The sequence below is a fragment of the Brassica napus genome, chromosome A9 (assembly GCF_020379485.1).
Source record: "Brassica napus cultivar Da-Ae chromosome A9, Da-Ae, whole genome shotgun sequence".
Lineage (NCBI taxonomy): Eukaryota > Viridiplantae > Streptophyta > Magnoliopsida > Brassicales > Brassicaceae > Brassica > Brassica napus.
The window spans coordinates 8,766,977-8,794,146 of NC_063442.1; the positions used below are offsets into that span (position 1 = coordinate 8,766,977).

Genomic DNA, 27,170 nt, shown 5'->3' on the forward strand with positions numbered 1-27,170 from the left:
GTTCAGGTGTTGGCTTGGGCATATTTATTCGACAGAATTACCCCTTGTCTGAATACCAACGCCGTTAAATTCTCTAGTGTCCGTTAAATGTTTATATTTTTTTTTATTATTTGATTAACTAAAGGGAAATTAACATATATAACCATAAAAAAAAGTATAATTCGTTTTTTTTTCATAAAAAAGAAGAAGTATAATTCATGTTATACACAAGTGATATAATATGTTATATGAACAAAACTTCACCCCTGTGGTAAATTCTCTAGTTCACTTTATTTTTTTGACACCAATCAAAACGTCATGCAGGATAAATTAAAAAAAATAGCTATTAAGAAAAAAAAGAAGATCACGTTCTATTCTTCTTCATTGCCCACATATATAAGAAGCTTTGTTTGTCAAATTTGAGTGTCGAATTCTATGCTTTCAAATCCGATTTCGATTTCACCTTCTCCAAACCAAATCAAGCCATGTTGCCTTATGAGATAGAAAGAGCAGCTTGTGTCTGTAAAAGCAGAGCAGCTTATGTACTCCTTAATGCAGTTTTAGGGATCTTTTAGACTCTTTGATCTAATCTTTTCAAAATTTCAGATGCAGGGATAAACAAAGGAAGGAGGCTTCACGGCTTCAAGCTGTGAATAGGAAGTTGACGGCAATGAACAAGCTATTGATGGAGGAGAATGATTGGTTGCAGAAGCAAGTGTCACACCTGGTTCATGAAAACAACTACTTCTGTCAACACATTCCCAATGTAAGAATCCTTATCTTGAAGATTAGTAGTTTGTTTTACTTTAAAAGAGAGTTCCATATTGATTTTGTTTTATTTTTTGGTTCAAGGCTTCACTTCCAGCTAAAGACACAAGCTGTGAATCGGTGGTGACGAGTGGTGACAAGTGGTCTAGAGCCTACAAGGGTATGTGTAGATAGAACCATTCCTATGCAATGCTCTACTACTACTACTACCTTACATATGTAGCAAGACTGATCTACTATTCACTTCATGTATAAATATGTGAATAATCTTTCATATATTTATGGAAATTTATTGTTAGAGTAATTATATAATAGATTATGGGATAATAATAAAGAGAAAAAGACCAAAATAGCACTAAATCAAGTTTTTGTTCCCAAACTAGCACTCAAGGCCAAAAGTCACAAAAATAGCACTCAAAGGGTGGGGTTTAGGGTTTAGAGTTTAGGATTTAGGGTTTAGAGTTTAGGTTTTAGGGTTTAGAGTTGAGAAGTGAGGTTTCGGGGATAAGATTTCAAATTTTGAAAAATAAAAAAATTTAAATTTTTCAAAAGATAAAATACTATTTTGGTCATTTTAGTTTTTGAGTGCTATTTTTGTGATATAAACTTAAGAAGGTGTTATTTTGGAGATTTGCCCAATAATAAATGAGTTCATTTAAATTATGTAAACTATTTATATACTTAGAGAAATATAAGGTAAGACCAAATAAATAGTTAAGTCTAATGAAATGGTTTAACAATCTTGTTTAAATAGATTTTTTTAGGACTCGTTTTCTTTTAATAGTATTGATACAAGAAGTTACAATAGGTCGAAGTGGATGATTCCCAAAACCCTAGTTCCACCTTCTCGATATATATATTTATATATATATATATGTGAGCGCTCAGAACAAAAAAAAACATAAAAAAGCTAGAAAGATGATAGGTCGACGATTAGCAACCGGATACTCCTTTCTTTCAAGGATGAGTTCGAAGATGAAGACACAAAAACTTAGCACATCCTCAGAAACAGCAGATATGTCTGTCTTAGAGATAATCGCAAGTCCCTCTCTGTCAAAGAAGGAGCTGCAAAAAGCAATGAATAAACAAAACGATGCTGACTTGGTCCTTACCGGTAAAGTGATTGCTTCAGAAGCAAGAGACTCAAATTTCGTCTTCTCTCCGGCATCACTCAACAGCGTCCGAACCATTGCGGCTGCCCGCTCCGCTACTGAAGAACGTAAGGCCGTCTTTAACGAGACTGCTACCGTCGCCTTTGCTGATGGTAAGGCGAATGGTGGCCCCAAGATCACGGCGATTAACGGTGTTTGGGTCGAGCAATCACACTCCCGGTTGATCATTCGCATAAAAATCTTTTGGTGAATGTCTTCAAGGCTACTTTCACTCAAGTTGACTTCATGTCCAAGGTAGGTTTCCCCCCAATGCCTTAGTTTTCTTTTTGTTTGACAAAAGTTCCCATGCATTAGTTTTATATGCGATTATATTGAATTAATACTAATATATTTTTATTGTTCTGAAGGCTGGACAAGTGCGTACAGAGCTGAATAAATGGGGTTTCAGATCAGACCAATGGTCTCATCAAGGATCTTCTTCCTCCTGGATCCGTTGATAACAAAACGGAAAAAGTTTATGGAAACGCATTGTACTTCAAGGGAGCTTGGGAAGACAAATTCAGCAAGTCAAAGACGAAAGACAGAGACTTTCACCTTCTCAATGGAACCTCAGTCTCTGTGCCGTTCATGAGCAGTGGTCATGATCGCCAATACGTTCAGAGATGTGGTGGTTTCAAGGTCCTTGTGCTTCCATTTCGACAAGCCTTGATATCAACCGCAGTTTCTCAATGTATTTCTATCTTCCCGACAAGAAAGATGGTTTGGATAATCTTGTTAATAAAATGACATCAACCCCTGGTTTTGTGGATAATCACACTCCGACATGTCGAGTTAAACTTGGCGATTTCGCAATTCCAAAGTTTAAGATCTCTTTTGGGTTTGAGGCTTCAAGTGCTTTCGAGGGAAGTCTGGTTTCAGAGGCTTTGTATCATAAAGCTTGTGTCGAGATCGATGAAGAAGGCGCTGAAGCTGCTGCTGCTACTATGTTTCCTGTGCCAAGAAGCATTACTAAAGCTAGCGTTGATTTCGTGGCTGATCATCCCTTTCTTTTCTTGATTAGAGAGAACACAACGGGAACCGTTTTGTTTGCTGGTCAAATCTGCGATCCTTCCCAGTCTTCTTAACCGGGCCGAGATCAGATTCAACTTGGCAAAGTTTGTGTCCTAGCGGTTATGGTTTTAGTTTTATGTTCTAGATTGAGAAATTATATTTAGAAACCAAAAATTAGTTTCAGTCTATTAGTTGAAGTTCATTGAACCGATATGTGATATGTCTAAGAAGATTTGATTCAGTCCATATCGATTTGATTTGATGTTTTCTACGAATTTATATTTTATTATTATTTTGGTCAGCAAAGTTTGGTATTTCTTTTTCGGGAAATTGCCATGAATATCATATTCATATATACCATTTTTCATGTTTATACTAATCATTTTTACACTCACTTTTAATGAAAGGTAAATTACATTTTTTCTGAGGTAAAAGACACTTATATTCTTAGGGTTAACTAATCTAGGTTCAGGGTTAATGGATGGGGTATGATTTTTGAAATGTAAAATTTAGGATTTTAATAAATATATAAATAAATACTTGAAGAATATAAGAAAAGAAACTTAAAAATAGTTTCAAACATAATTTTTGATTTTCAAAAAAGAATTTTGAAAAAAAATTCAAAAAAATTTAAAAAGTCGAATTTGAAAAAGTATAATTTGAAGACATAAAAAAAATATATCTTTATTTTTTAAATTTTAAAATAATGATTTATTATATACATAGATAACAAGGGTATAAAATTCTTTTGCTACTTAATGAAGAATGTATTTTTTAAAATGTCTTTAGTGGTGGTAAATATGAAAAATGGTACTATGAAAATAGTAAACATATAAAAATAATTTTTAGCAGCTTCATAAATTATGCAATAAGTTAACTAACTAAGAATTACATTTTCTCACATTTTTCTTACAATATACATTAATAATAAATATACATCTATACTATTAAAACATAAACCATAGCTTATTTTATGTATAATTTTTTTCATTTGGAGTTTGGACCATTCCTTCAAAAATTAATCAAAATTTACATAGATTAATCATAATTTATTTTCTATCTATACTATTAAAACAGAAACCATAACCTATTTTATATGTGATTTTTTTTTTTCATTTGGAGTTTGGACAATTCCTTAAAAATAAATTCTTTTGGATAGCCCTATTTAGTTTATTTTCACAAAATAGCCTCTCAAGGAGAAAAATGACCAAAAGAAGTTTTATTAAAAGGTAAAATATGCATTTATACCCCTTGGATTAACTAATATTGATTTATGGTTTAGAGTTAAGGGGTGGATTTTGGGATGGGGTTTCAAATTTCAAAAATAAATATTAAAAATTTCAAAATAAAAAGATGCTATTTTGGTCATTTTATTTTATGAGGTCTATTTTTGTGGCAAAACTTAAAAAATGCTATTTGAGAGAATTGCTCTTCCTTAAATAATTAAACAAATTTTACATAGTTATAATCTATACTATTAAAACATGGGGAAATTACATGTTTACCACTTTCATGGTACCACTTTTCATTTTTACCACCACTAAAGAGATATTTTCAAAAATACATTTTTTATTAAGTGGTAAAAAACTACAACAGGTGAAACCAATAAGAACACAAAGGATTCAAGACCAACTGTCTCTTTATTAAGAATCACTTAAACAATCTTTTACAAAGACTTGTCTAATCTGAATTACACAACACCACACACGGCTTGTCACATACCAATTCTTAATCTACCTGTGAAGATCAATCTCTCTTCTTCAAGATCGTTATCACGCAAACTCGGGAGCACACACACGAGTGTTCACCCGGTGTTCACCGCACCACTCCGTTAACGAGGAATGGCCGCTATACTTCACCGGGGCCGGGATTGAACCGGCAATCTACTATGCCTTCAACGGATGAGCTCACAAGCCGAGCCACCGTCTTTACAAAGCGTTCTCCTAGCTCTCTCTCACTAGATGATTCTTGATCACTGATCTAACAACCTAATCAGCTCAAGTCAACAATCTTATCCTCTGCTAACTAACTCTTATATGTTGAGCTAGCTAACCTTTACACACGCGCACAAGCCACACGTGTGAGTACTATCTAAGGAGAGAGAACTCGGTCCAATACAATTACAAGCTTAACCGTTCTAAACCGAAACGAATCTAAGCCTAATCTATTGAATCCTAAACCGAACGTAAGACTTGAATAATACTCAACAAATCTCCTCCTTAGGCAAGTCTTCACTCATCACAAGCTTAGATGACAACTTCATTCTCAAATCCAGAATAAAAACCTCTTTTCTCATATCACATACCTGATACTTACCGAAACACTAACTTGAAGCTCTTCACCGAACTCCTCCTTGAGTCCTTGACCGGACTTCAAGACTTCTCCTCAGACTTCAGTCTTCAGTAACCCGAAGCACCTTCAATGCTTCTCTCATCTTGAATACTGGCAAGACCTTAGTAAAAATATCCGCCGGATTGTTAGCAGTAGCAATCTTCAAGACTTGTACCTCTCCTACTTTAATCAAGTCTCTGATAAAATGATACTTAGTAGCCATGTGTTTGGTTCGCTCATGGAACACCGCATTCTTCGATAATGCTATAGCACTTTGACTGTCACAGAATATTTCAACTGTATCTTGCGGGAAACCCAACTCCTCTGCAAATCTCTTCAACCAGACTCCTTCTTTTACTGCCTCAGATAATGCAATATACTCTGCCTCAGTTGTGGATAGAGCCACTACTTTCTGTAGAGAAGACCTCCAGCTAACAGGGTTTCCTCCTGCTGTAAAAATCATTCCAGTTGTTGACTTGGCATGATCTAAATCTCCTCCGTAATCTGAATCACAGTAGCCTCTAACTACAAAATCACCTTTCCTTTTAAAACTTAGCTTAGTACCAACTGAGCCCTTGATGTATCTAAGAACCCACTTCACAGCCTGCCAATGTTCCTTAATTGGCCGTGACATAAACCGACTGATCACACCAACTGCATAGCCTAGATCAGGTCGAGTTCCAACCATTGAGTACATCACGCTACCTACTGCATTCTGATAAGGAATCTTCCTCATGTACTCCTCCTGATCCTGAAACTCCTTATCTGTTGCAGTCTTGAGTGAAAAATGAGCTCCTAATGGAGTAGCCACTGATTTACACTGATCCATCTCGTATTTTCCTAGAACTTTCCACAAGTACTCTTCTTGTGACACAGATAGTTCTCCTTTAACTCGATCCCTTGCTATCTCCATTCCTAAGATTTTCTTGGCATCTCCCAAGTCCTTCATATCAAACTCCTTTCCCAATACAGATTTGAGCTTCTGAACTTCAGCTTTGTCTGTAGACGCGATAAGAATGTCATCTACATATAGTAGCATGTAGACATATACTTCTTTATCATTCTTCTTGAAGTAAACACAAGGATCATACTCACTCCTGATATATCCTTTCGATCTCACAAAATCATCAAACCGCTTATTCCATTGTCTCGGACTCTGCTTTAACCCATACAACGACCTGTTGAGTTTACAAACTCTGTTTGGATATCTCTTATCTACAAACCCCTCAGGCTGCTCCATCACAATGAATTCATCAAGATTTCCATGCAAAAATGCAGTCTTCACGTCCATCTGCTGTAACTCCATGTCAAAATGCGTGACTGCTGACAACATGAATCTTATAGAAACATGTTTTACTACAGGAGCGAAGATCTCTTGATAATCTATCCCTTCAGTCTGAGAGTACCCCTTAGCCACCAACCTAGCCTTATATCTCGGTGGTTCTACTCCAGCAATGCCAGCCTTTCTCTTGAATATCCATCTGCACCCTATAGCCTTCTGACCCTTTGGTCTCTCAATGAGTTCCCATGTCTCATTTACTTCCAGAGAAGTCATTTCGTCTTGAGCTGCTTCTGCCCACTTGTCACTATCAGGATCAGTCATCGCCTCTTGATAAGAATCCGGTTCTGTTATGGTGTCTTCAGACATAAGACAAACAAGACCCGCAAACTGATCCTCTCCTTCACCACTGTCACACTCATAATCTGTAAGTCTTGGAGGTGGCCTAGTTGTTCTTCTAACCCTGTCTCGGGCCAACTGATACTCCTCCAAATCTTGCTTCTCCTCCTCTATTGGTTCTGTAGTTGACGAAGCTTCTTCCCCTGTAGATGTCACTCTTATTGATTCTTGACCTTTGCTTTCAGAATCTAGCAACTTTAAGTCAATGATGACAGACTCAGTACTCAGCTCCGTTTTACTATCTTCTTCATTCTTAAAGTCTTTATAGACTCTCTCTTCCCTAAAGACCACATTCCTACTTATTACAACCTTCTTTTCTTCCAGAAGCCACACTTTATAACCCTTCACTCCTTCTGGATAACCTGTGAACACACCTTTCTTGGCTCGAGGAAGAAGTTTCCCTTCTGAAGAATGTACATACGCCAAACATCCAAATCTTCTAAGGTTACTCAAATCAACTTCATGTGACGTCCACATCTCTTCAGGTACTTTAAATTCCAATGCTGAGGACGGTGACTTGTTGATTAAGTATACTGCTACTGCTGCTGCCTCAGCCCAAAACTTCAGCTCCAGTCCACTCTCACTTAGCATACTACGAACTTTGTTCATGATAGTCCTGTTTAACCTTTCAGCTATACCGTTTTGCTGAGGAGTGTATGTGCATGTCCTGTGTCTGACAATTCCTTGTTCCTTGCAGAACCCATCAAACTGTCTGTTGCAGAACTCCAACCCATTATCTGTCCTCAACCTTTTAACCTTCCTCTCGCTTTGTGTCTCAACCATGGCCTTCCATGTAACAAAACTTTGAAATGCCTCATCCTTGAACTTCAAGAAATATAACCACACCTTTCTCGTGTAATCATCTGTGAATGATATGAAATACTGATTTCTACTGAGACTGTGCGGTACATTTGGAGATCCCCAAAGATCTGAATGAATGTAGTCAAGCTTGTCCTTAGAAACATGTTTCGCTTGACTAAAACTCACTCTATGTGTTTTGCCTATAACACACGCTTCACAGAACTTCAACTCTTCAATCTTACTGTTCCCAAAAGCTCCCTTCTTGTGTAAGACCTCCATCCCTTTACGACCTAGATGACCAAGTCTGCTATGCCACAGATGCGTGACATCACTCGCATTCTCTGTTGTTGTAGCAGAACTGGTTTCTCCCGTGTGTGAAGTTTGCAACTGAGACTTGGCTTGCAAAATGTATAGAGATTGTCTCCTAACCCCCTTCATCACCACTGTACATCCCTTTATGACTTTGAGAACACCATTTGCCGCTTTGAACTCGCAACCCTTCTCTTCAAGTGTTCCCATAGAGATTAAGTTTCTAGCAATGTCTGGCATGAACCTGACCTCAGACAAGAGAAACGTAGTCCCATCATTATTCTGAAACCTGACTGATCCTACACCTTTCACATGAGACACTGAGTTGTTTGCCATCCTGACTCTTCCTTGTGAAGTCTCTTGAAAATCCACAAAGACATCTCTTCTTGGAGTCATATGAAAAGAACACCCTGTGTCTAGTACCCACTCTTCATGGTCTGCTTCCGCTGCATTTGCTTCAGCTACCAAAAGACCAACAAAATCTTTTGCATCATCTCTGGCTAATGACGCTTCACCTTTTTCTTGGCCATACTTCTGTTCTTTGTTTCTTTCTAACCACTTGTGACACTGCTTCTTAAAGTGACCCTCTTTACCGCAGATCCAACACAATCTTTTGCCTTCCTTGCTCTTTGAACGAGCCCTGAACTTGTTCTTGCTTCCAAAGTTGCTTCTGTTCCTGCTCTCTGATCTGCCTTTGACAAAGTTTCCTTCTCCGTTTGACTTGGTGGATGGTGAGTCTTTATACTCCATCTCTTTAGACCTTGCTGCGCTGGCAATCTCATCCACCCTGATTGCTTCTCTGCTATACTTCAGAGTCTCCTTCAATGAATCATATCTGCTAGGTAGAGCGTTGAGCAGAAGTATAGCTTGAACCTCCTCGGGAATCTCTATGTTGAGATTGTTCAGATCCGTTATCAGCTTGAGGAAGTCATCAACATTCTGATCAATAGTTCTTGCATCTTGCATACGAAAGGAATAGACCTTAAGCTGGGCATGAACACGATTAGGCAAAGTCTTCGCCATGTATAGCTTGTCAAGTAACTCCCAGGCTTCTGATGCTGAATTGCATTTGTCTAGCTTCCTCAATACATGATCTCCTACGCTCATGAAGATTATGTTCATCGCCTTCTCATCTCTTTCGGATCTTGAAACTTCTTCAAGATCTTTCTTCTTCTTGGAGTCTTCATCTTCATCGTCTGTCTTCGTCGTCACTAAAGCTTGTGATTGAGGTGACAGAACGTCTTTCAAACCTTGGACGCTTAGATTCGCAAGCATTCGCTTCTTCCAGATTCCGAAGTCGCCGGTGCCATCGAACATCGTCACTCTCAACTCCATCTTGTGCGTCGTCATCGTACTCTCCATCTCGTCGTAGATTCTTGAGATGTGAAACTACGATTGAGAACTCGAAATCGAAGAATAACCCCGCTCTGATACCAATTTGTGAAGATCAATCTCTCTTCTTCAAGATCGTTATCACGCAAACTCGGGAGCACACACACGAGTGTTCACCCGGTGTTCACCGCACCACTCCGTTAACGAGGAATGGCCGCTATACTTCACCGGGGCCGGGATTGAACCGGCAATCTACTATGCCTTCAACGGATGAGCTCACAAGCCGAGCCACCGTCTTTACAAAGCGTTCTCCTAGCTCTCTCTCACTAGATGATTCTTGATCACTGATCTAACAACCTAATCAGCTCAAGTCAACAATCTTATCCTCTGCTAACTAACTCTTATATGTTGAGCTAGCTAACCTTTACACACGCGCACAAGCCACACGTGTGAGTACTATCTAAGGAGAGAGAACTCGGTCCAATACAATTACAAGCTTAACCGTTCTAAACCGAAACGAATCTAAGCCTAATCTATTGAATCCTAAACCGAACGTAAGACTTGAATAATACTCAACACTACCCTTTGCGTGAACCAACCCCTGTTGATCACGTTTACAAATCACTCACTTCCTGAAACCCCAAAACCCCTGTTTGTATTTCTGTGAGAATATAACGTTTCATATATTTCTAAGAGGGAACTAATTCATTTACCTCCTTATAATTTTTTTTATTTAATTATATTTATTACAATTTGGAGCAAAACATACTTATGAGTTATGATCCTTTGCAACCTCTCGAGATATTTCCTCCGCTTGATTTAGCAACCAGGCCGAAAGCATGACAATGACAATGATACTTCCGAATCTTCTTAACCGGGCTTAGATCAGGCTTGACCGCGTTTCGGTATGGTTAGCGTGGTAAAAAAGTCGAAGTGGATGATTCCCAAAACCCTAGTTCAACCTTCTCGATATATATATATGAGCGCTCAGAACAAAAAAAAAACATAAAAAACTAGAAAGATGATAGGTCGACGATTAGCAACCGGATACTCCTTTCTTTCAAGGATGAGTTCGAAGATGAAGACACAAAAACTTAGCACATCCTCAGAAACAGCAGATCTGCCTGTCACAAAGATAATCGCAAGTCCCTCTCTGTCAAAGAAGGAGCTGCAAAAAGCAATGAAGAAGCAAAACGATGCTGACTTGGTCCTTACCGGTAAAGTGATTGCTTCCAAAGCAAGAAACTCTAATTTCGTCTTCTCTCCGGCATCACTCAACAGCGTCCTAACCATTGCGGCTGCCAGCTCTGCTACTGAAGAACGTAAGGCTGTCTTCAACGAGACTGCTACCGTCGCTTTTGCTGATGGTAAGGCGAACGGTGGCCCCAAGATCACGGCGATTAACGGTGTTTGGGTCGAGCAATCACTTCCGGTTGATCATTCCTTTAAGGATCTCATGGAGAATGTCTTCAAGGCTACTTTCACTCAAGTTGACTTCAGGTCCAAGGTAGTTCACATGCCTTCGTTTTATATGCAACTATATTGAATTTATTTTAACATGTCTTTATTGTTCTGAAGGCTGAACAAGTGCGTAGAGAGCTTAATAAATGGACTTCAGACCAGACAAATGGTCTCATCAAGGATCTTCTTCCTCTTGGATCCGTTAGAAGCAATACAGATCGGGTTTATGGAAACGCATTGTACTTCAAGGGAACTTGGGAAGATAAATTCAGCAAGTCTGAGACGAAAGAAAGAGCCTTTCACCTTCTCAATGACGCCTCAGTGTCTGTGCCGTTCATGAGGAGCTCTAAACGCCAATACGTTCAGCGTTTTGATGGTTTCAAGGTCCTTAAGCTCCCATTTCAACGAGGCCTTGATATCAAGCGCAGTTTCTCAATGTACTTCTATCTTCCCGACGAGAACGATGGTTTGGATAATCTTGTTAAGAAAATGACATCAACCCCTGGTTTTGTGGATAATCACACTCCGACATGTCGAGTTAAACTTGATGATTTCGCAATTCCAAAGTTTAAGATCTCTTTTGGGTTTGAGGCTTCAAAGGCTTTGTACCATAAAGCTTGTGTGGAGATCGATGAAGAAGGCGCTGAAGCTGCTGCAGCTTCCTTTTGTGAAAGACACAGCTATACTCCTAATAGGAACCGTTTTGTGGCTGATCATCCCTTTCTTTTCTTGATTAGAGAAGACACAACGGGTACCGTTTTGTTTGCTGGTCAAATCTTCGATCCTTCCAAATCTTCTTAACCGGGTTAAGATCAGGTTTAATGGTCTATGTCTTGGCTGTTATGGTTCTAGTTTTATGTTCGCATTCCGAAAACTAGTTTTAAGTCTAGTTAGGTTTAGTTTATTGGTAACTTTGGTTCATTGAACTGATATGTGATTTGATTTTTTTCTACGAATTTATGATTGGGGAAATTACATGTTTACCACTTTCATGATACTACTTTTCATTTTTACCACCACTAATGAGACATTTTCAAAAATACATTCTTCATTAAGTGACAAAAGATTATTATGTTCTTGTTATTTATATATATAATAAATTATTATTTAAATAAAAAATTAAAAATAAAAAAAAAAATAAAAAAAAAAATAAAAAAAAAATAAAAAAATAAAAAAAATTTATTTTTCGAAATATACTTTTTCAATTTCGAATTTTTTTATAAAACTTTTTTTTTTGAATTTTTTTTTGAATTTTTTTGAATTTTTTTTTTCAAATTTCTTTTTGAAAAACAAAAATTATGTTTGAAACTATTTTTTTAATTTTTTTAAGTATTTATATATTTATTAGAATCATAAATTTCACATTCCGAAAACCCTAACCCACCCCTCAACTCTAAACCCTAAGTCTAGATTAGTTAACCATAAGGGTATAATTGTATTTTACCCTTCATTAAAAGTGAGGGTAAAAGTGGTTAGTGTAAACATGAAAAGTGGTATTATGAATGTGGTATTTGTGGCAATTTCCCTTTATGTTTATTATTTTATTATCAAAACATTATTATAAGCATTAGAGCATCTCAATTGGTGGGGATGGTGATTTGAGGTGCTTAACATTAAAAAGTTAAATATTTTGATGTGTTATATTTGTGTAGTTTAGTTTAATTGCTTTGAATAAATATTGGCTAATGAAAGAGAAACATGTGGCATTGAAATTTATTAACCGGTCCCAAAAATATGTGTTCAGAAAACCTCATGAGGGCATCTTTAGTGGCGGATTCTTCCAATATTTCTCAACAAAAAATATATTAAATAAATTAAAAATACAAGAAAGAAAAATTTAAAGAGATGAGTACAAAAAAACTTGTAAAAAGGCAGATGTCTCTATATAAATGGTGGTATTGGATTTTAAACATTTAATTTCAATTCATAATAAAACTCTGTTTAAAACATTATTATGATATTATCTAGAGACTGAAGTTGAGAAATTAGCCAGTGATGCTCTTCAATGATTTATCTTTCTTAGTTTTCTATATTTTTATTACTATTTTTTTTATTAGTTACCCGGGTAAGTTACCCCTCTACAACTCTTAGATCATCCACAGTGAATGTTAAAGCTCTTCCAATGATGGTGTTGAAGTCTTGGAACAAATCCACGTGACATCAACTGATGTTGTAAACATTCAACAGCTGAAACTTTTTTCTATGATCAGTTTCGCTATAAGGCGCAATTGGATTGAGAGAAATTGTTGGACAAATTTTTTAATTTTTATTTCCACCTACTAATTCAAACTCATTTATTTTATAATAGAATTTTTATTAAAAAAAAATAAAAAATTATATCAAAATTTATGATTTTTATGATCTAAAAATAGATACTATTCTCATATCATTTGGATATAGAAAGAATCATTTTTCATTATAATCAATTATTTTAGTGTTTTAAACATTTTTGTTAAATGGATCATATTTGTTTTAATAATATTAATTTTAGTATTATATTTTTAAAAGTAAGGTAAGTATATAAATAAAAGAGAATTTTGAAAATTCTGTTATTTTATTATAATTTAATTACAATCAAAAATATTATAATGTGTAATTATTATATTATAAAAGATAAAAATATGAAAACGGTGGGGTAGGATGTTAATTTTTTTAAAATAAACTATTGGATGTGGAATAAATTAGGTGGAAGAGAGAAAGAAGATGATGTACAATGTTAAAAAGAGAAAAATAGGGGTTGAAAATGAAATAGTAGTGGAAACCGTTGTATATGGTCATATGCTCCTTACTATCCAGTCAATAATTATTAAAAAAAAACGTTTAGAATAGCAATTAGAAGATACAAATTCTCTTCAATGTTTTTTGCCTTATGATTTCATATGAAACTTTTCATAGAAAATTTGCATTAAAAATCTATTAAAATTTTATAGTAATTTATTTATTTTTATTTAATAATATCACAAAATTATTTTGTATCCAAAAAGTAAATTATTATTATTTTAAAAAATTAAAATAAACTTGGTTTAAACTTTTAAAACAATAATATTTCACATTTAAATATAATTAAATATATTTTATTATTGTCAATAAAAATTTAAAAATGATATATATATATATATCATAAATAAAAATATATTTATATTATTTTGAAATAACCAAATTGTATATTTTATTATTGGTGATTTTGTGCATATCGTATTACAGCTCATTTCAATTATCTTAAGATTTTATATGCACAAAAGTAAATCAAATTTTGCGGATTAGATTTTCAGCTTTCGATTTGTTTAGTATTGACGCTCCATAAGTTATCATCTAATATTAAGAGCTCAATAATTTTTCAATGCAAAATTTAAAATTTACATATTTATATTTTATAATATATAATTAATTTAAATGATATATATATATATATATATTATGAATATTTACTAATGAGACTTCATATTCATACAATTTATGGTCATTTTTATCTTGATTGATTAAAAAAAGTAAAACCATTTATCACAAAATTTTCAATATGAAACTTTTACAATTTTTATTCATTTATGATCATTTTAAAAAATTCAAAATATAACATATAAAGAAAAATATAAATTTTTATTATATATTTAACGTGATTGGTTGATTTCTTTTAATAATATAAATTAAACAAAAAAGAGAGGTTACAAAAATTGTTATCAAATATGTATTATTCATAATCATTAATTATCATATATATGTTATTCATATTAGGTAATTCTATAACTTTTATTTAAGAAAAGTATTGAGAATATTGTTTTGTACACTACTAATCAATTTGATAATTAGTTTATTAAAAAAGGTAATATATATTTATATGAACCGACTTATTTTTCTGAGAATTATAAGAATTATCCTAGTTTATGTGTGCTGTTCTATACAAGCAAACAAAATTTAGATCGTACCAGATAAATGTCATAGAAAACTAAAAATTTCCACATTTCTGAAGCTTTACTTTTAAAATATTTAAAATATTTTTCTCTCTTAAAAATCAACTACAGATCAAACCATAGATAGAACTAATATAGGATTCGTATGCAAACCCCTAGATAGAACAAATATCTTGATATATTTGTTTGACACGACATAAACAAAAACTCTAAAGATGCCATCTTTAAGATGGTGATCTGTTGTGATATGTTGGAAATTGGAATCCCACTACATGCTTTGATCATGTTCAATCGAAGTAATAAAAGACAAACTGATCAAAGAAGTTAAAGGCTCCTGCCTAACTTTTGACGTACATATGTGGCGAACAACAACGGAAAAAATGTTAATTTCAAACGCAACAATTTTAGTCGTGCTAAATATAATTTAAACAAATAGTCAATACTAAATATGACCATAACTCAATTATAATTTTAAAAAAAATTCTTAAAACATGCTTAAATTCCATACTTCAGTGTCTTTTGTTTCATTTTTTTAATTGTTTTTACATTTCTTTTGCCTTTCTAAAACATTTTATTTTTATCTTTTTTATTAAATTTTTAAAAATGGTTTTAATGTATGTTTAATTTGATTAATGAAATGTTGGTTTTGGCATTATAAAAAATATTATACTATAGGAACATGATATTATTATACTAAGGGGACAACCATCCTAAATTTTTGTTCTGTTTTGATAATTTTTCCTTCATTTATTCCGTCTCCTCCTTTAAGGTTCTTTTTCTATTTCTTTCATAGCAAGAGAGTGTAATGTAAGAGCGGATCTTCTGGCAAAAAATGTCCGTTCACAAAACTCTATTTTCTCTCACGTAAACTCTTTAATTCCGGTGAAATTGGATTCAAAGGCTAACTATTTCACCTGAATTGATAATGCATATGGAGTTTGACGTCAAAAAAAAACAAACAACATGATGAAGCAATAAAATTTTAAAACTTATGTTGATGGGTCCTCATTCAGATGATTTGTAATTTTAAACTTAAACAAACAATAATCTCATTTCTATCCAAATGATACATTTTGATCGTGAAAAGCATGCCCTGACAAGTAACAACAGTACAAATTATAAACAAAGTTCAATTAAATAATTATGTGCTTTTGTTTCAGAGAAACTCGGCAGCAAGGAAAATGTTGAAGCAAGGTGGGATTGATATGAACAGTTTGAAAGTTGATGAAGAGAGTAAGATACAAAGATCGCGTTGGTGAATTCAGAATTCCAAAATTTAAGATCGAATTTGGGATTGAAGCTTCAAATGCTTTTGATGATTTTGAGCTAAATGTGTCATTGTACCAAAAAGCTTTCATTGAGATCGATGAAGTAGGTACTGAAGCTGCAGCTGCAACTGCCTGCTGCGGAGGTGGTGGTGGCCGTCCGAAGACGATAGATTTCGTGGCAGATCATCCATTTCTTTTCTTGATTAGAGAAGACCGAACCGGAACTGTTTTATTTGTTGGTCAAATCTTCGATCCTTCCAAATCTTATTAATAAGTTTTAGCTGAATCACTAATTAATTAATTTGAGAAAATATCTGTAATGAATTTCTATATAATTAAAAACAAACTTTGATTTAATAATATTTAAATATATGTTATATTAAAATTCTTATTTTCTTATTAGGTTTTAAGCTTTTATATAGGTCATTGATTTATTATTAGTTTTTAACTGAGTATTTATTAATTTTCATAAAACCCGTAATGAATTCTATATATAATAAGTCACGAGTTTTATTTTAATAATATTAAATTATATATATATGTTATATTAAATAATTAATTATAAACTAATATAATAAAATTGTGAAAATATATTTAAAAATTAAGAGAATTCTTATATATATTGTGTTACTATCTGAAAACAATAATTTTTATTATAAAGTTAAAAATTAAGATATAAAACAATTTATAATTAAATATTAGTCAAACAAAAATATTTATATAAAGATATTTTGTAAACTATTTTTAATAGCTCTAGTTGGTGACGATTAGAAGAATGAAAAAAACGAACAAATAAAAAATGAAGAGAAAAGTACAAAGACACTTGTAAAAAGGCAGATGTCTCTATATAGATGGTGGTATTGGATTTTAAACATTTAATTTCAATTCAGAATAAAACTCTGTTTAAAATATTATTAGTTACCCCTTTACCATCTGCCGACGGAGAAGCTCTTAGATCATCCACACTGAATGTTAAACCTCTTCCAATAATGGTGTTGAAGTCTTGGAACAAATCCACCTGGCATTGTAAACATTCAACAGCTGAAACTTTTTTCTATTATCAGTTTCGCCATAAGGCGCAATTGGATTGGGAGAAATGGTTGGACAAATTTTTTAATTTTTATTTCCACCTACTAATTCAAACTCATTTATTTTATAATAGAATTTTATTAAAAAAAATAAAAATTATATCATATTTCATGATTTTTATGATCTATAAATAGATACTATTCTCATACCATTTGGATATAGAAAACATCATTTTTCATTATAATCAATTATTTTAGTGTTTTAAAATTTTTTGTTAAATGGATCATATTTGTGTCGTTAAAAAAAATGGATCATATTTGTTTTAATAATATTAATTTTAGTATTATATTTTTAAAAGTAAGGTAAGTATATAAATAAAAGAGAATTTAGAAAATTATGTTATTTTAGTTTTAATTTAATTACAATCAGAAATATTATAATGTGTAATTATTATATTATAAAAGATAAAAATATGAAAACGGTGGGATAGGGTGTAATTTTTTCAAAAATAAACTATTGGATGTGGAATAAATTAGGTGGAAGAGAAAGAAGATGATGTAAAATATTAAAAAGAGAAAAATAGGAGTTGAAAATGAAATAGTAGTGGAAACCACTGTATATGGTCTTATGTTCCTTATTATCCAGTCAATAATTATTAGAAAAACGTTTAGAATAGCAATTAGAAGATACAAATTCTCTTCAAATGTTTTTTGCCTTATGATTTCATAAGAAACTTTTCATACAAAATTTGCATTAAAAAAATCTATTAAAATTTTATACTAATTTATTTATTATTATTTAATAATATCACAAAATTATTTTGTATCCAAAAAGTAAATTAATATTATTTAAAAAAAATAAAAATAAAATTAAACTTGGTTTAAACTTTTAAAATAATAATATTTCAAATTTAAATATAACTAAATATATTTTATTATTGTCAACAAAACTCTATTTTCTCTCATGTAAACTCTTTAATTCCAGTGAAATTGGATTCAAAGGCTAACTATTTCTCTTGAATTGATAATGCATGGAGTTTGACGTCAAAAAAAAAAACAAACAACATGATGAAGCAATAAAATTGTAAAACTTATGTTGATGGGTCATCATTCAGATGATTTGTAATTTTAAACTTAAACAAACAATAATCTCATTTCCATCCAAATGATACATTTTGACCGTGAAAAAACATGCCGTGACAAGTAACAACAGTACAAATTATAAACAAAGTTCAATTAAATAATTATGTGCGTTTGTTTCAGAGAAACTCGGCAGCAAAGAAAATGTTGAAGAAAGGTGGGATTTATATGAACAGTTTGAAAGTTGATGAAGAGAGTAAGAGAGTTAAATAAAGGGAAAATTGGAAAAATGGGACACTTTGAACTTTTATTTGTCACAATAGGATTTCTGATATTTTGGACAATTCTGGACATATTTTACCCTTTTTAATAGAAAAAATAGTAAACTGAATTTTAAAAATGTTAAAAAATATCAAAACTATTGGAAACATAAGTATGACAATATATATGTTTAAATTGTTTTTTTTTTTAAATGAATCATATTTTATTTCATCTTCTAGCTACAGTTACAATACTCATTCTGGTCATCTACTTAGTCTAGAATTCGGCTACTAATGTTTATACATAGATATATCTTTGGTATACAACGTAACCTATCTTTTCTTATATATTCTAACCAAAGCTAGGTTACGTTACGTTATAATCAAGAAAGATGTCTTTCTTATACCTTTAGCTTGATAACGACATGTAGCCACAATGCGTTGATATACCTTATCTATATTTGGAGCCATGATATGGTCTGTCTTTTACCTTATGTGGCGCCTAGGGAAGAATATGTTTCACATCTACTCTACTGTGTTCTGACTTACATAGGTTATACATTCTACAGGAAATCCGAAAAATATGGAAACTTCCATAATCGGTTAAAGATGTTTCCTAAATCTAAACTAAATCTTCCCTAAATATCTCCAAGAATATTTTCTCCCACGTTTTTCTCCTTCTCCCACGATCTTTTGTCGTCGTTCTTTGTGTTTCTCTCTTCTTCATCGACATAATCATCTCTCTTTTCTCTATCAATACAACATGGTTCTAATCTATGTCAAATCGGGTGAATGGATGTGTAGTCGCGGTGATGACTGGAGTTTCGTGGTAGACAAAGAAAGGCGTGGTCGAATGGTAACATTAGCAACTACTACTACGTTGAAGCAGCTCAAGATAATGGTGTGTGAGGATTATGGGGTGGACCATAATGCCATTAATGCCGAGTTCAGTTATTCGTTGTTGAATCAAAAAGGGAATCCTCCTATTATTATCACCAATGATCGGCAAGCATCTAATTTTGTGGGCTATGCAAAGAGGGAATCGTCTACTACCTTGTGTGTGATGTTCTCTGTTTCTGGTGTAAATCAAAAGGAACGAGTCAATATCGATTTGAATAAGGAGCCTTGTGATTCAAGTAATGTTGAGGATGAAGAAGTTCCTGAGATAAATCGAGCAGAGTTTGTCAAGCCGTCAAAGGAGTCTTTTGTTAAAAGAACGAATCATGTCGCTGCAGATGGTTGCGGTCCTTTAAGGAGTGAAAACATTGAACTTTGTCAAAACAATGGAGACAGTGATAAGGATGGTCGAGCTTGGAGAGGAGACTTCGTGAAGAAGGATCAAATTTTCACAAGTAAAGGGGTTCTGAAGGCAACAATGGAAATTTTGGCGATGAAGAATAATTTCGATTACACTGTTATCAAATCCACGAGAAAATGGTGGTATATTCGATGTAAGGATGCATTGTGCAACTGGACTGTGCGTGCAGAAGGAATAGATGGGTCTACATATTTCATGATCAACCAATGTGATGGAAGACATTCATGTGCTCCTTCAAAGAAAAGGAAATTCGGAAAAACAGCATCAGCAAGAACAATTGGGACTCTGATACAACATCGATTTGATGATGCAAACGATGGCCCAAAACCGAATGACATCATTCAATTTATGAGAATGGAGCATAGTTGTGAGATTACTTATTGGCACGCTTGGGAAGCTCGTGAGTTTGCTATTGCAGCTGCTAGAGGTATACCAGATCGCAGTTACTCTAAAATACCAGCATATTTGCATATGATTAAAGAAGCAAATCCTGGTACGCATACTCACTATGAAACTAATGAGAAGGGAAGATTCATGTATCTATTTATGTCATTTGGGCAATCAGTTAGAGGATTCTACAATGCAATGCGAAGGGTGATTGTCGTTGACGGAACTTTTCTGAAAAATAAATACAAAGGGACACTTCTTGTTGCTACTGCTGTAGATGGTAACTCTAATTTGTATCCGATTGCATTTGGGGTTGTTGATTCAGAGAATGACGATTCATGGGGGTGGTTCTTCAGACAGTTGAAAGTGGTTATTGCTGATTGTCAAGACCTAGCTTTTGTCTCAGATAGAAATGCGTCTATTTCTAAAGCTATTGGGACTGTCTACCCTCGATCAGCACATGGAATTTGCATTCATCACTTATTGACCAATGTGGTCTCATTTTTCAAGACAAAAGGATTGACTGCGTTGGTGGAAAAGGCTTCACGGGCATATAGATACACTGAATTTCAAGAACGTATCACCGAAATTTTTGATATGAGTCCTGAGCTTGGAAGATATCTACGGGAGGCTGATGTGCGCAAATGGGCTCGTTCTCTCTTCCCTGGCTCCAGGTATGACATTAGGACCACGAACCCTGCAGAGTCTATAAATTCAGTTCTTAGAATACCTAGAGAATATCCGGTTATTCCTTTGCTTGATAGTATAAGAGAACTGTTGACTCGATGGTTCTATGAGCGTCGCTTGTTAAGCTCAAAGCATCTAGATCCTTTAACCGCTAAGGTGGAGAGAAAGATTGATAGGAGAATTGTGAAGGCAAAAGGATTCCAGGTTTACAAGGTTGACAACTTCAGATCGGTTGTAAAAGGAGACATATATGATTGTCATGTTGATTTGGAAAGAAGAACATGCACATGTGGTAAGTATGATATAGGAAAAATTCCTTGCCGACACGCCATTCCTGCAATTTATTCACGAGGTATGGAAGTATAAACACATGAATACTTGAGAATTATTTATTTTCGGGATTTTCATCATATAGACTTCATATTGATCAAGTTTTTTTTGAGATTGACAGGTATGGAAGTGCACAGATTCACTGACGCCTTATACAGCACTGCAGCGTGGAGAACCGCCTATGCAGATTCCATTAATCCAATAGCAGTTGTAGAGTAAGAATGGAATGTCCCTGCTGAGGTTAAACTTGCAAAGGTTTTACCACCAAAGACAAGAAAGAGTGCTGGTCGACCAGTAAAGAGAAGGTATGAATCAGTAGAAGACAAGATCGCATCTTCTCAAGGATCAAAGAAGAATAAAAAGCATAAGTGTAGCCGTTGTGGAACTGAAGGACACAAGAGAGGAACATGCGATTTACCCATCTAGTTTGTTATGTGTCTGCATCTGTCTCTGTTTTTCTTTATTGCTTTTGAAACAATTTGATCTTCTGTTTAAGAACCTATTTGACAATTTGGTATTTGCTATACTATAGAGACAAATCGATTTATTCTAGTAATAACCAAAGTAATTGCAAAATAATTCGTTTCAGTAGATGATGATCACCTCGAAATAACAAGAAACATGGTCTTAACTTTGAAAAAAAGAAACAACAAGTTGAGGAAGCACATAAAAGTAGTTGTGCGCGAAGTCGCTGCCTTTGTTGAACATCATGCATAGATATGGTACAAGAAGACCATCACCAAACAACACACAAACAAAGCTTTTATGCCCCTAAGTTCCCTAATGCATTTCGAGGTCTTCTCTTCGCAATGGCACATTGCATCTTCCATCTCTTGAATTCTACTCTCATGGCGTGTCATCATGGCCTCACCAGCTCTCACTGATTTCTGAAACTCGGAATTGTCAACGAGTAACACGTCAAACAGGTCTTGGAAGTCTTCAATCTCCTCAACAACTGACTTGTCAGTCCATTTGAACAAGTGGGTTTTGTCCTTCATCAGTAACATCCAATACACAATTAGATTGACTAATTCTACTCTCATCGGACAACAACGAGACAGTTATATGATAACATGACTAACCTTTTGAGATCCCAAAGGACAACAATGAAATAATCTTCCCGGATTTTGAATTGTTTTTGAAGTGAAACGATTCACTGCCTCACCGCAATTGCATCTTGTGGGAATTCCCCGTTGTTTCGCGAGGCGATCTCTTGTAGTGGATGAAGAATTTACTGAAGACATGAGGGAGTCGATCTCCAACTTTTCGCCGCTGCAATCTCTCTGTCGAGGAAGAATGAGGAAGAAAAGAGATTAGGTCAAAAAAATAACCAAAACTACGTCGTTTCATACTCCCATAACGCGTATTCTAGCTAAGGCAGAGCAGAAAAAAGTCACTAAATTTATCGATAACACCACAAGAACTTTGTCTTTGAACCCTCTAAATTAGTGTTTAAACATCTATCAAACATAGTGGACGGACGTACTTAGATAGTGACCAATGTACAAAAATAATCAATAAATAGGTGTGTGTTTGAGGCGTTGGATTAATTTGTACTTTGGTTTTAGTTAAGGGTTTGGTTAGAGTATGTCTACGGTTATGGTTTTAGAGTTTGTTTAGGGTTAAGGGTTTGACTATGAATTACAGATTTAGGGTTTGTTTAGGGTATGATTAAGAATCATGATTGTATTATGGTTTTAGGGTTTGGTTAGGGTATGTCTATGGTTATGGTTTTAGTTAAGGGTTTGGTTAGGGTATGTATATGGTTATGGTTTTAGTTAAGGGTTTGTTTAGGGTTTGGGTCCTCAGTTTTTATGATTTTGTTCTTTATAGGGTTGTTTCATAATTTATACAAAATCAAAGCTAGAGTTGTTTCTTAATTCAAATCAAATACCAAAGCCAAAGTTGTTTTCTAATTCTAACAAACCAAACTACTAAAATCACAGTTAATCAATCATCCTCCAGGTCAAAGACCTCAGACCTCTCCCATGGTGAAGGCACATATCGTGTCATAACCTCAGCAAAGATGGGGTCGTGTGCAGCCTCCCATAAGTCCACTCCAATCTTCTGTCTACAACCCATAATGATTTCATCATCCACTAAACTGACGTCAAGACCAAGCAGCGAGCATTCCAAGTGCTTCAGAGCGTATGCACCGCAATCACAACAACTTTTGTTCAATCTCAACTTCATAGGCACATCCACGATAGAATATGATGAGAGGAGTAGCTGCTTCTGTCTTTCTTGTGGTGCAACGGACTTCACTATCCTAGGAATGATAGCAGCAAACTTCTCAACGTACTGTCTGTTCTTTCCCCGACCGCAATCAAAGACTTCCACTTTTCTTTCAATGATGTTGACACAGACACCAACCCAGTGATTACCTGCGTTCGAGTCCACAAAAATTTGTAAACGAAGAAATGTATACTAGGATGTAAAAAGAACTGAATGGTTACCATTTACAAACAGAGGAAAGTAGAGTCGATCAACATCAACACCCCAAACTAGATCAGTCCGCCCATGAGATGGAAGCTCTCCTCTGCCGTACCCAAGAAGGAAATCAGGAAATTGATAGGCTTTTTTGTTTGGTAAAAACTTCTTGTATGCAGCGTCTACTTGGAGGCAAAACATAACACTCATGAAAGCAACACGTCGAGGGGCCCAACGATTCAATGTAGTGTTCACACGCCATATAAACATAACCGCATCCATCTCCTAAAAATTTACAATGAAAGTTAAGTAATATAGCATATAAGAAGTGTTAGGAAGATAAATTGACTAAAGGTTAGTACAAGATTCATTACCTTGTTTCCAAGCCATTTTCCAGCACTTACTACTCTTGTAGCTACAGACAAATTAAAGCATGTAGGACCAATTGTTAAAGGTATAGGCTTTAATGCCCATTCCGTGAATCCTTTCCATGACTCTTCGGAGATATAATAAAGTGACGCCTGCGGAGAAGCATCTTCTGGCAATGGTGAATCGCTAAGCTGAAGTCCATGACCTTTTCTTTTGCACCATTTCTCCCACTGTGACGGCGGTGGAGCTGTATTCATCTCTGTCTTTTCTTTCTTTACTGGATTATCCACTGAACCTCGGACCGAAGTCATTGGAGTCCACCAGTCTTCTTCTTTTTTGTCCTGAGATGGATCAAAGCCTGGCACATACGACGTCTGAGAAAGCCCTTCAACCCCTTGTGTACCTATCCCGCGACCCAAATCATCTGCTTCACTATAATTCACATCGAATGTAGTCTCGGAACCATCCTGTTATATCATGACAAATAAGCAATAATTGAGACACCAAAATACATTATCATTACATAATTATTTTACATAAAAGTTCCAGACCATTACATAAGTTCAAACAAGACACTTACAAACCAAGGACACTTACACACCAAGCACACATACAAACCGAGACCTTATAAAGTACAACAAAATTCAGGCCGATAACTTAGATGCCAATAAAACAAACAGACACGCAAACCACGAACTTAAACAAGACAAAATAACATTGAAGAGGATGGTGAAGACTAGTGTTTGTTTACCCCGCGTGTGGACCTCCTCAACGGTGCCTGGCTCGTCGATGGCTTTGTCGGTGAAGGCTCTCCAAGCTCAACTTCAACGCTGGCTTCCTTACGTGATTGTTTAAGCTCTGTCCGCATCTGCTCAAATGTCTCGGCCATCTGTTTCTGTATCCTTTGTTCCATTCCAGAGAAGTTGTGCTCAAACAACTGTGTCATAAAAGCCTTCATGTCTTCATTAAAAGGAGCTTGCTTTGCGCCACTTGCGAGAACCTTATGCTTTCTCTTCTCCATACCACGATCGGGAAGCCTCTTTTTACCCCTCTTTGATCTAGAACCAACGTTTTTTGATCCTTTCGGAGTCTGAAAGTCGTCATCACTCTCGGCTGCTTCAACATTCACGCTTGCTTCATCATTCACAGCTGATTCGTCATCGAGAGATAAAGAAATCACTTCATTTTCTTCAGTTTCCCAAACATGCTCACTAAAATCATGCCCCTTCTTTATCATCTCCATCAGAACCTTGATTCTGTCATCCTCCACATCATCATCTCTGCGAAACGCCTGAGCTTTGACAACATCATAATTTCCTGTCCATGAGATGTATGGGTAGATGTCATCCTACACAAGAAAGGGAAATACAGTTAGATACTAACTACTCATTTCAAACCGGAAAGAGTCGTCATAAATAGATAAAATTACCTTGGGTGTAATAATCTCCTCCAAGCGAATGATCTCCTCATATGACACCTTCGCAGCTCCCATCCAGTTTATGCATCTAGGACCGTCCTTGAAACCCTTATCCAGCTTTTTTCCACAAAGCTTCCCGATTTTTGGCACCGCTTCCATTGCCCAAATCTGCAAGGCGTATGAGAAGCCATCCAAGACATAGCTAGTGGTCTTTTCCTTCAGTTGGGAACGATTTTTGGCTATGGATTTGCAGAGAAGGTCATAAGCAGCAACTCCCCAAGGATACCTTCGAACTCTGTCAAGATCCATGACCACCGCGATGTACTTCAGGGGGATATTAGCCTTCTCATCTCTCGCCAATACCACACAAAGAATGATCGCCAAGTAGATAAGACGTATGCGATCTGCATTCCTCCATTTCTTTACAGCTTCCTTGTCCTTAGTCCACAGGTTGAAGAGTGTAATTGTTCCATCTTTTCTCCTCAAAACCTTGCTCCAGAAACCACCATCATATTTCCACTCTTCAAACTCCTCAAGCGAGATATGAGTATCGCATTCAAACCCGGTTACGGCGTGGAACTCTTGCAATGAGAATCGAAGCTTGTGCTGTAAGAAAGTCACCAGCTCCCTACACAAGAAGCTGTGTATCACCCTCGCAGAGTATCCAAGACCATTCTCATGGAGCTTAAAAATCTGATGAAAAACCGGGTCTTTCTTCACGACATCCAACTCCTTTGGCAGGCACGCTTGGAACTTTCGGATTATGTAGTCGATCCTGCAGTTGTTGTTGATCTGAGTAACTCGGGGCTCCTCGCCCTCCTTAAAAAGCCTCTTCGGTAGCTCCTCAGACATAGCTACAAACCGTGACAAAATTATTAGTTCAACATGTAAAGGTTTCAATATCATCACACAAATAATAATGTATAAGATGTTTAACCAATCCGTGAAACAAAATTAGTTTAAGAAACACGCCAAATCATTTAAAAAAAAATCAAGCTTTAATGGAAGAACACTTCGATTTCGTTTAATATGAGAATCTATAGATGTAATCCAATACCTTCTGTGAAGAATTGTGAGATTGAGAGGCGAAATTGATGGAAGAACACTTCGAAAATCGATTTGACCCGACGAAGAGGAAGAACGATTCGCAGCCGTTGTGTCTTCAGTGAGATCGAAAAGGATGGTGACGGAGACGAGAGTAGAGACCACGGGCTGATGAAACACCGACGAAGAACAGAGCTTCTCACCGTTGAACCCTAAATCGCCGTGGGAGAGCGACGAGTCTACGACGGAGAAGACAAGGAGAAAGGGGAATTAGGTTTGCGGCATCCCGCGTCTCCTTTTTTCCCATTTAGTGTTTTTTTTTATTTTTTAATTTTTATGGATTTTAATTTTAACATTAAAATTTATTACGAAAATTATTATAATTTATAATTTAAATTCAACATAATTGGTAAATTAAGGGTACTTTGGTATTTTACAAGATCTAAAATCCTATTTTCCTAAAATATCTTCTAGAAATCCTAATGTGACAAATCCAAGTTCAAAGTGTCCTATTTATCCAATTTTCCCTTAAATAAAATACTCCATATGTTTCATTATAAGTGTCGTTTTAGGTTTCTTCACACGGATTAAGGAAACAATTAATTTTATATATTTCTTATATAAAAACACTATTACCTATACACCTAACCATATTATAACCAATAGAAAAATAAATTTTACATAAAATTAATAAAGTTTGCATTGAAAATAAAAAACGACACTTATTTTGTAACGAAAAAAATTCTCTAAAGCGACACTTAATATGAAACGGAGGGAGTAATACTTTTGAAGGAAAAAGCATTGTTTTTTTTTAAATCATCTT

General features: G+C 34.9%; 3 protein-coding genes and 1 pseudogene across 3 annotated transcripts; 3 read left to right on the forward strand and 1 right to left on the reverse strand.

Annotated features, from left to right (window-relative positions):
- The first annotated feature begins 1,220 nt into the window (after positions 1-1,220).
- Positions 1,221-3,878, forward strand: LOC106364247 (annotated as a pseudogene).
- A 6,395-nt stretch (positions 3,879-10,273) lies between these two features.
- On the forward strand, positions 10,274-11,793 carry LOC106364250 (probable non-inhibitory serpin-Z5). The gene is made up of 2 exons (XM_013803868.3): positions 10,274-10,867; positions 10,939-11,793. Exons 1-2 carry the CDS (start codon positions 10,382-10,384, stop codon positions 11,620-11,622), a joined length of 1,170 nt encoding a protein of 389 aa, XP_013659322.3. The 5' UTR covers positions 10,274-10,381; the 3' UTR covers positions 11,623-11,793.
- Positions 11,794-19,128: 7,335 nt separating this feature from the next.
- Positions 19,129-21,306, forward strand: LOC125578030. Its single transcript, XM_048740301.1, has 2 exons — positions 19,129-21,109; positions 21,209-21,306. The coding sequence occupies exons 1-2, from the start codon at positions 19,129-19,131 to the stop codon at positions 21,304-21,306; spliced, it is 2,079 nt and encodes a 692-aa protein (XP_048596258.1).
- Positions 21,307-23,110: 1,804 nt separating this feature from the next.
- On the reverse strand, positions 23,111-25,983 carry LOC125578031. Its single transcript, XM_048740302.1, has 4 exons — positions 25,975-25,983; positions 25,316-25,909; positions 24,638-25,234; positions 23,111-24,353 (listed from the first exon to the last, which is right to left on the reverse strand). Exons 1-4 carry the CDS (start codon positions 25,981-25,983, stop codon positions 23,823-23,825), a joined length of 1,731 nt encoding a protein of 576 aa, XP_048596259.1. The 3' UTR covers positions 23,111-23,822.
- Positions 25,984-27,170: the final 1,187 nt, after the last annotated feature.

Bases quoted from the DNA above. Each gene is read 5' to 3' on its own strand.
- LOC106364250 (XM_013803868.3), top strand. From the start codon at position 10,382: ATGATAGGTCGACGATTAGCAACCGGATACTCCTTTCTTTCAAGGATG. The intron at 10,868-10,938 runs GTAGTTCACATG...ATTGTTCTGAAG, and splicing joins AAGTTGACTTCAGGTCCAAG to GCTGAACAAGTGCGTAGAGA.
- LOC125578030 (XM_048740301.1), top strand. From the start codon at position 19,129: ATGGTTCTAATCTATGTCAAATCGGGTGAATGGATGTGTAGTCGCGGT. The intron at 21,110-21,208 runs GTATGGAAGTAT...TGAGATTGACAG, and splicing joins TCCTGCAATTTATTCACGAG to GTATGGAAGTGCACAGATTC.
- LOC125578031 (XM_048740302.1), bottom strand. The intron at 25,235-25,315 runs GTAATTTTATCT...TTTCTTGTGTAG, and splicing joins AGGAGATTATTACACCCAAG to GATGACATCTACCCATACAT. The intron at 24,354-24,637 runs GTAAACAAACAC...ATGATATAACAG, and splicing joins TGAGGAGGTCCACACGCGGG to GATGGTTCCGAGACTACATT.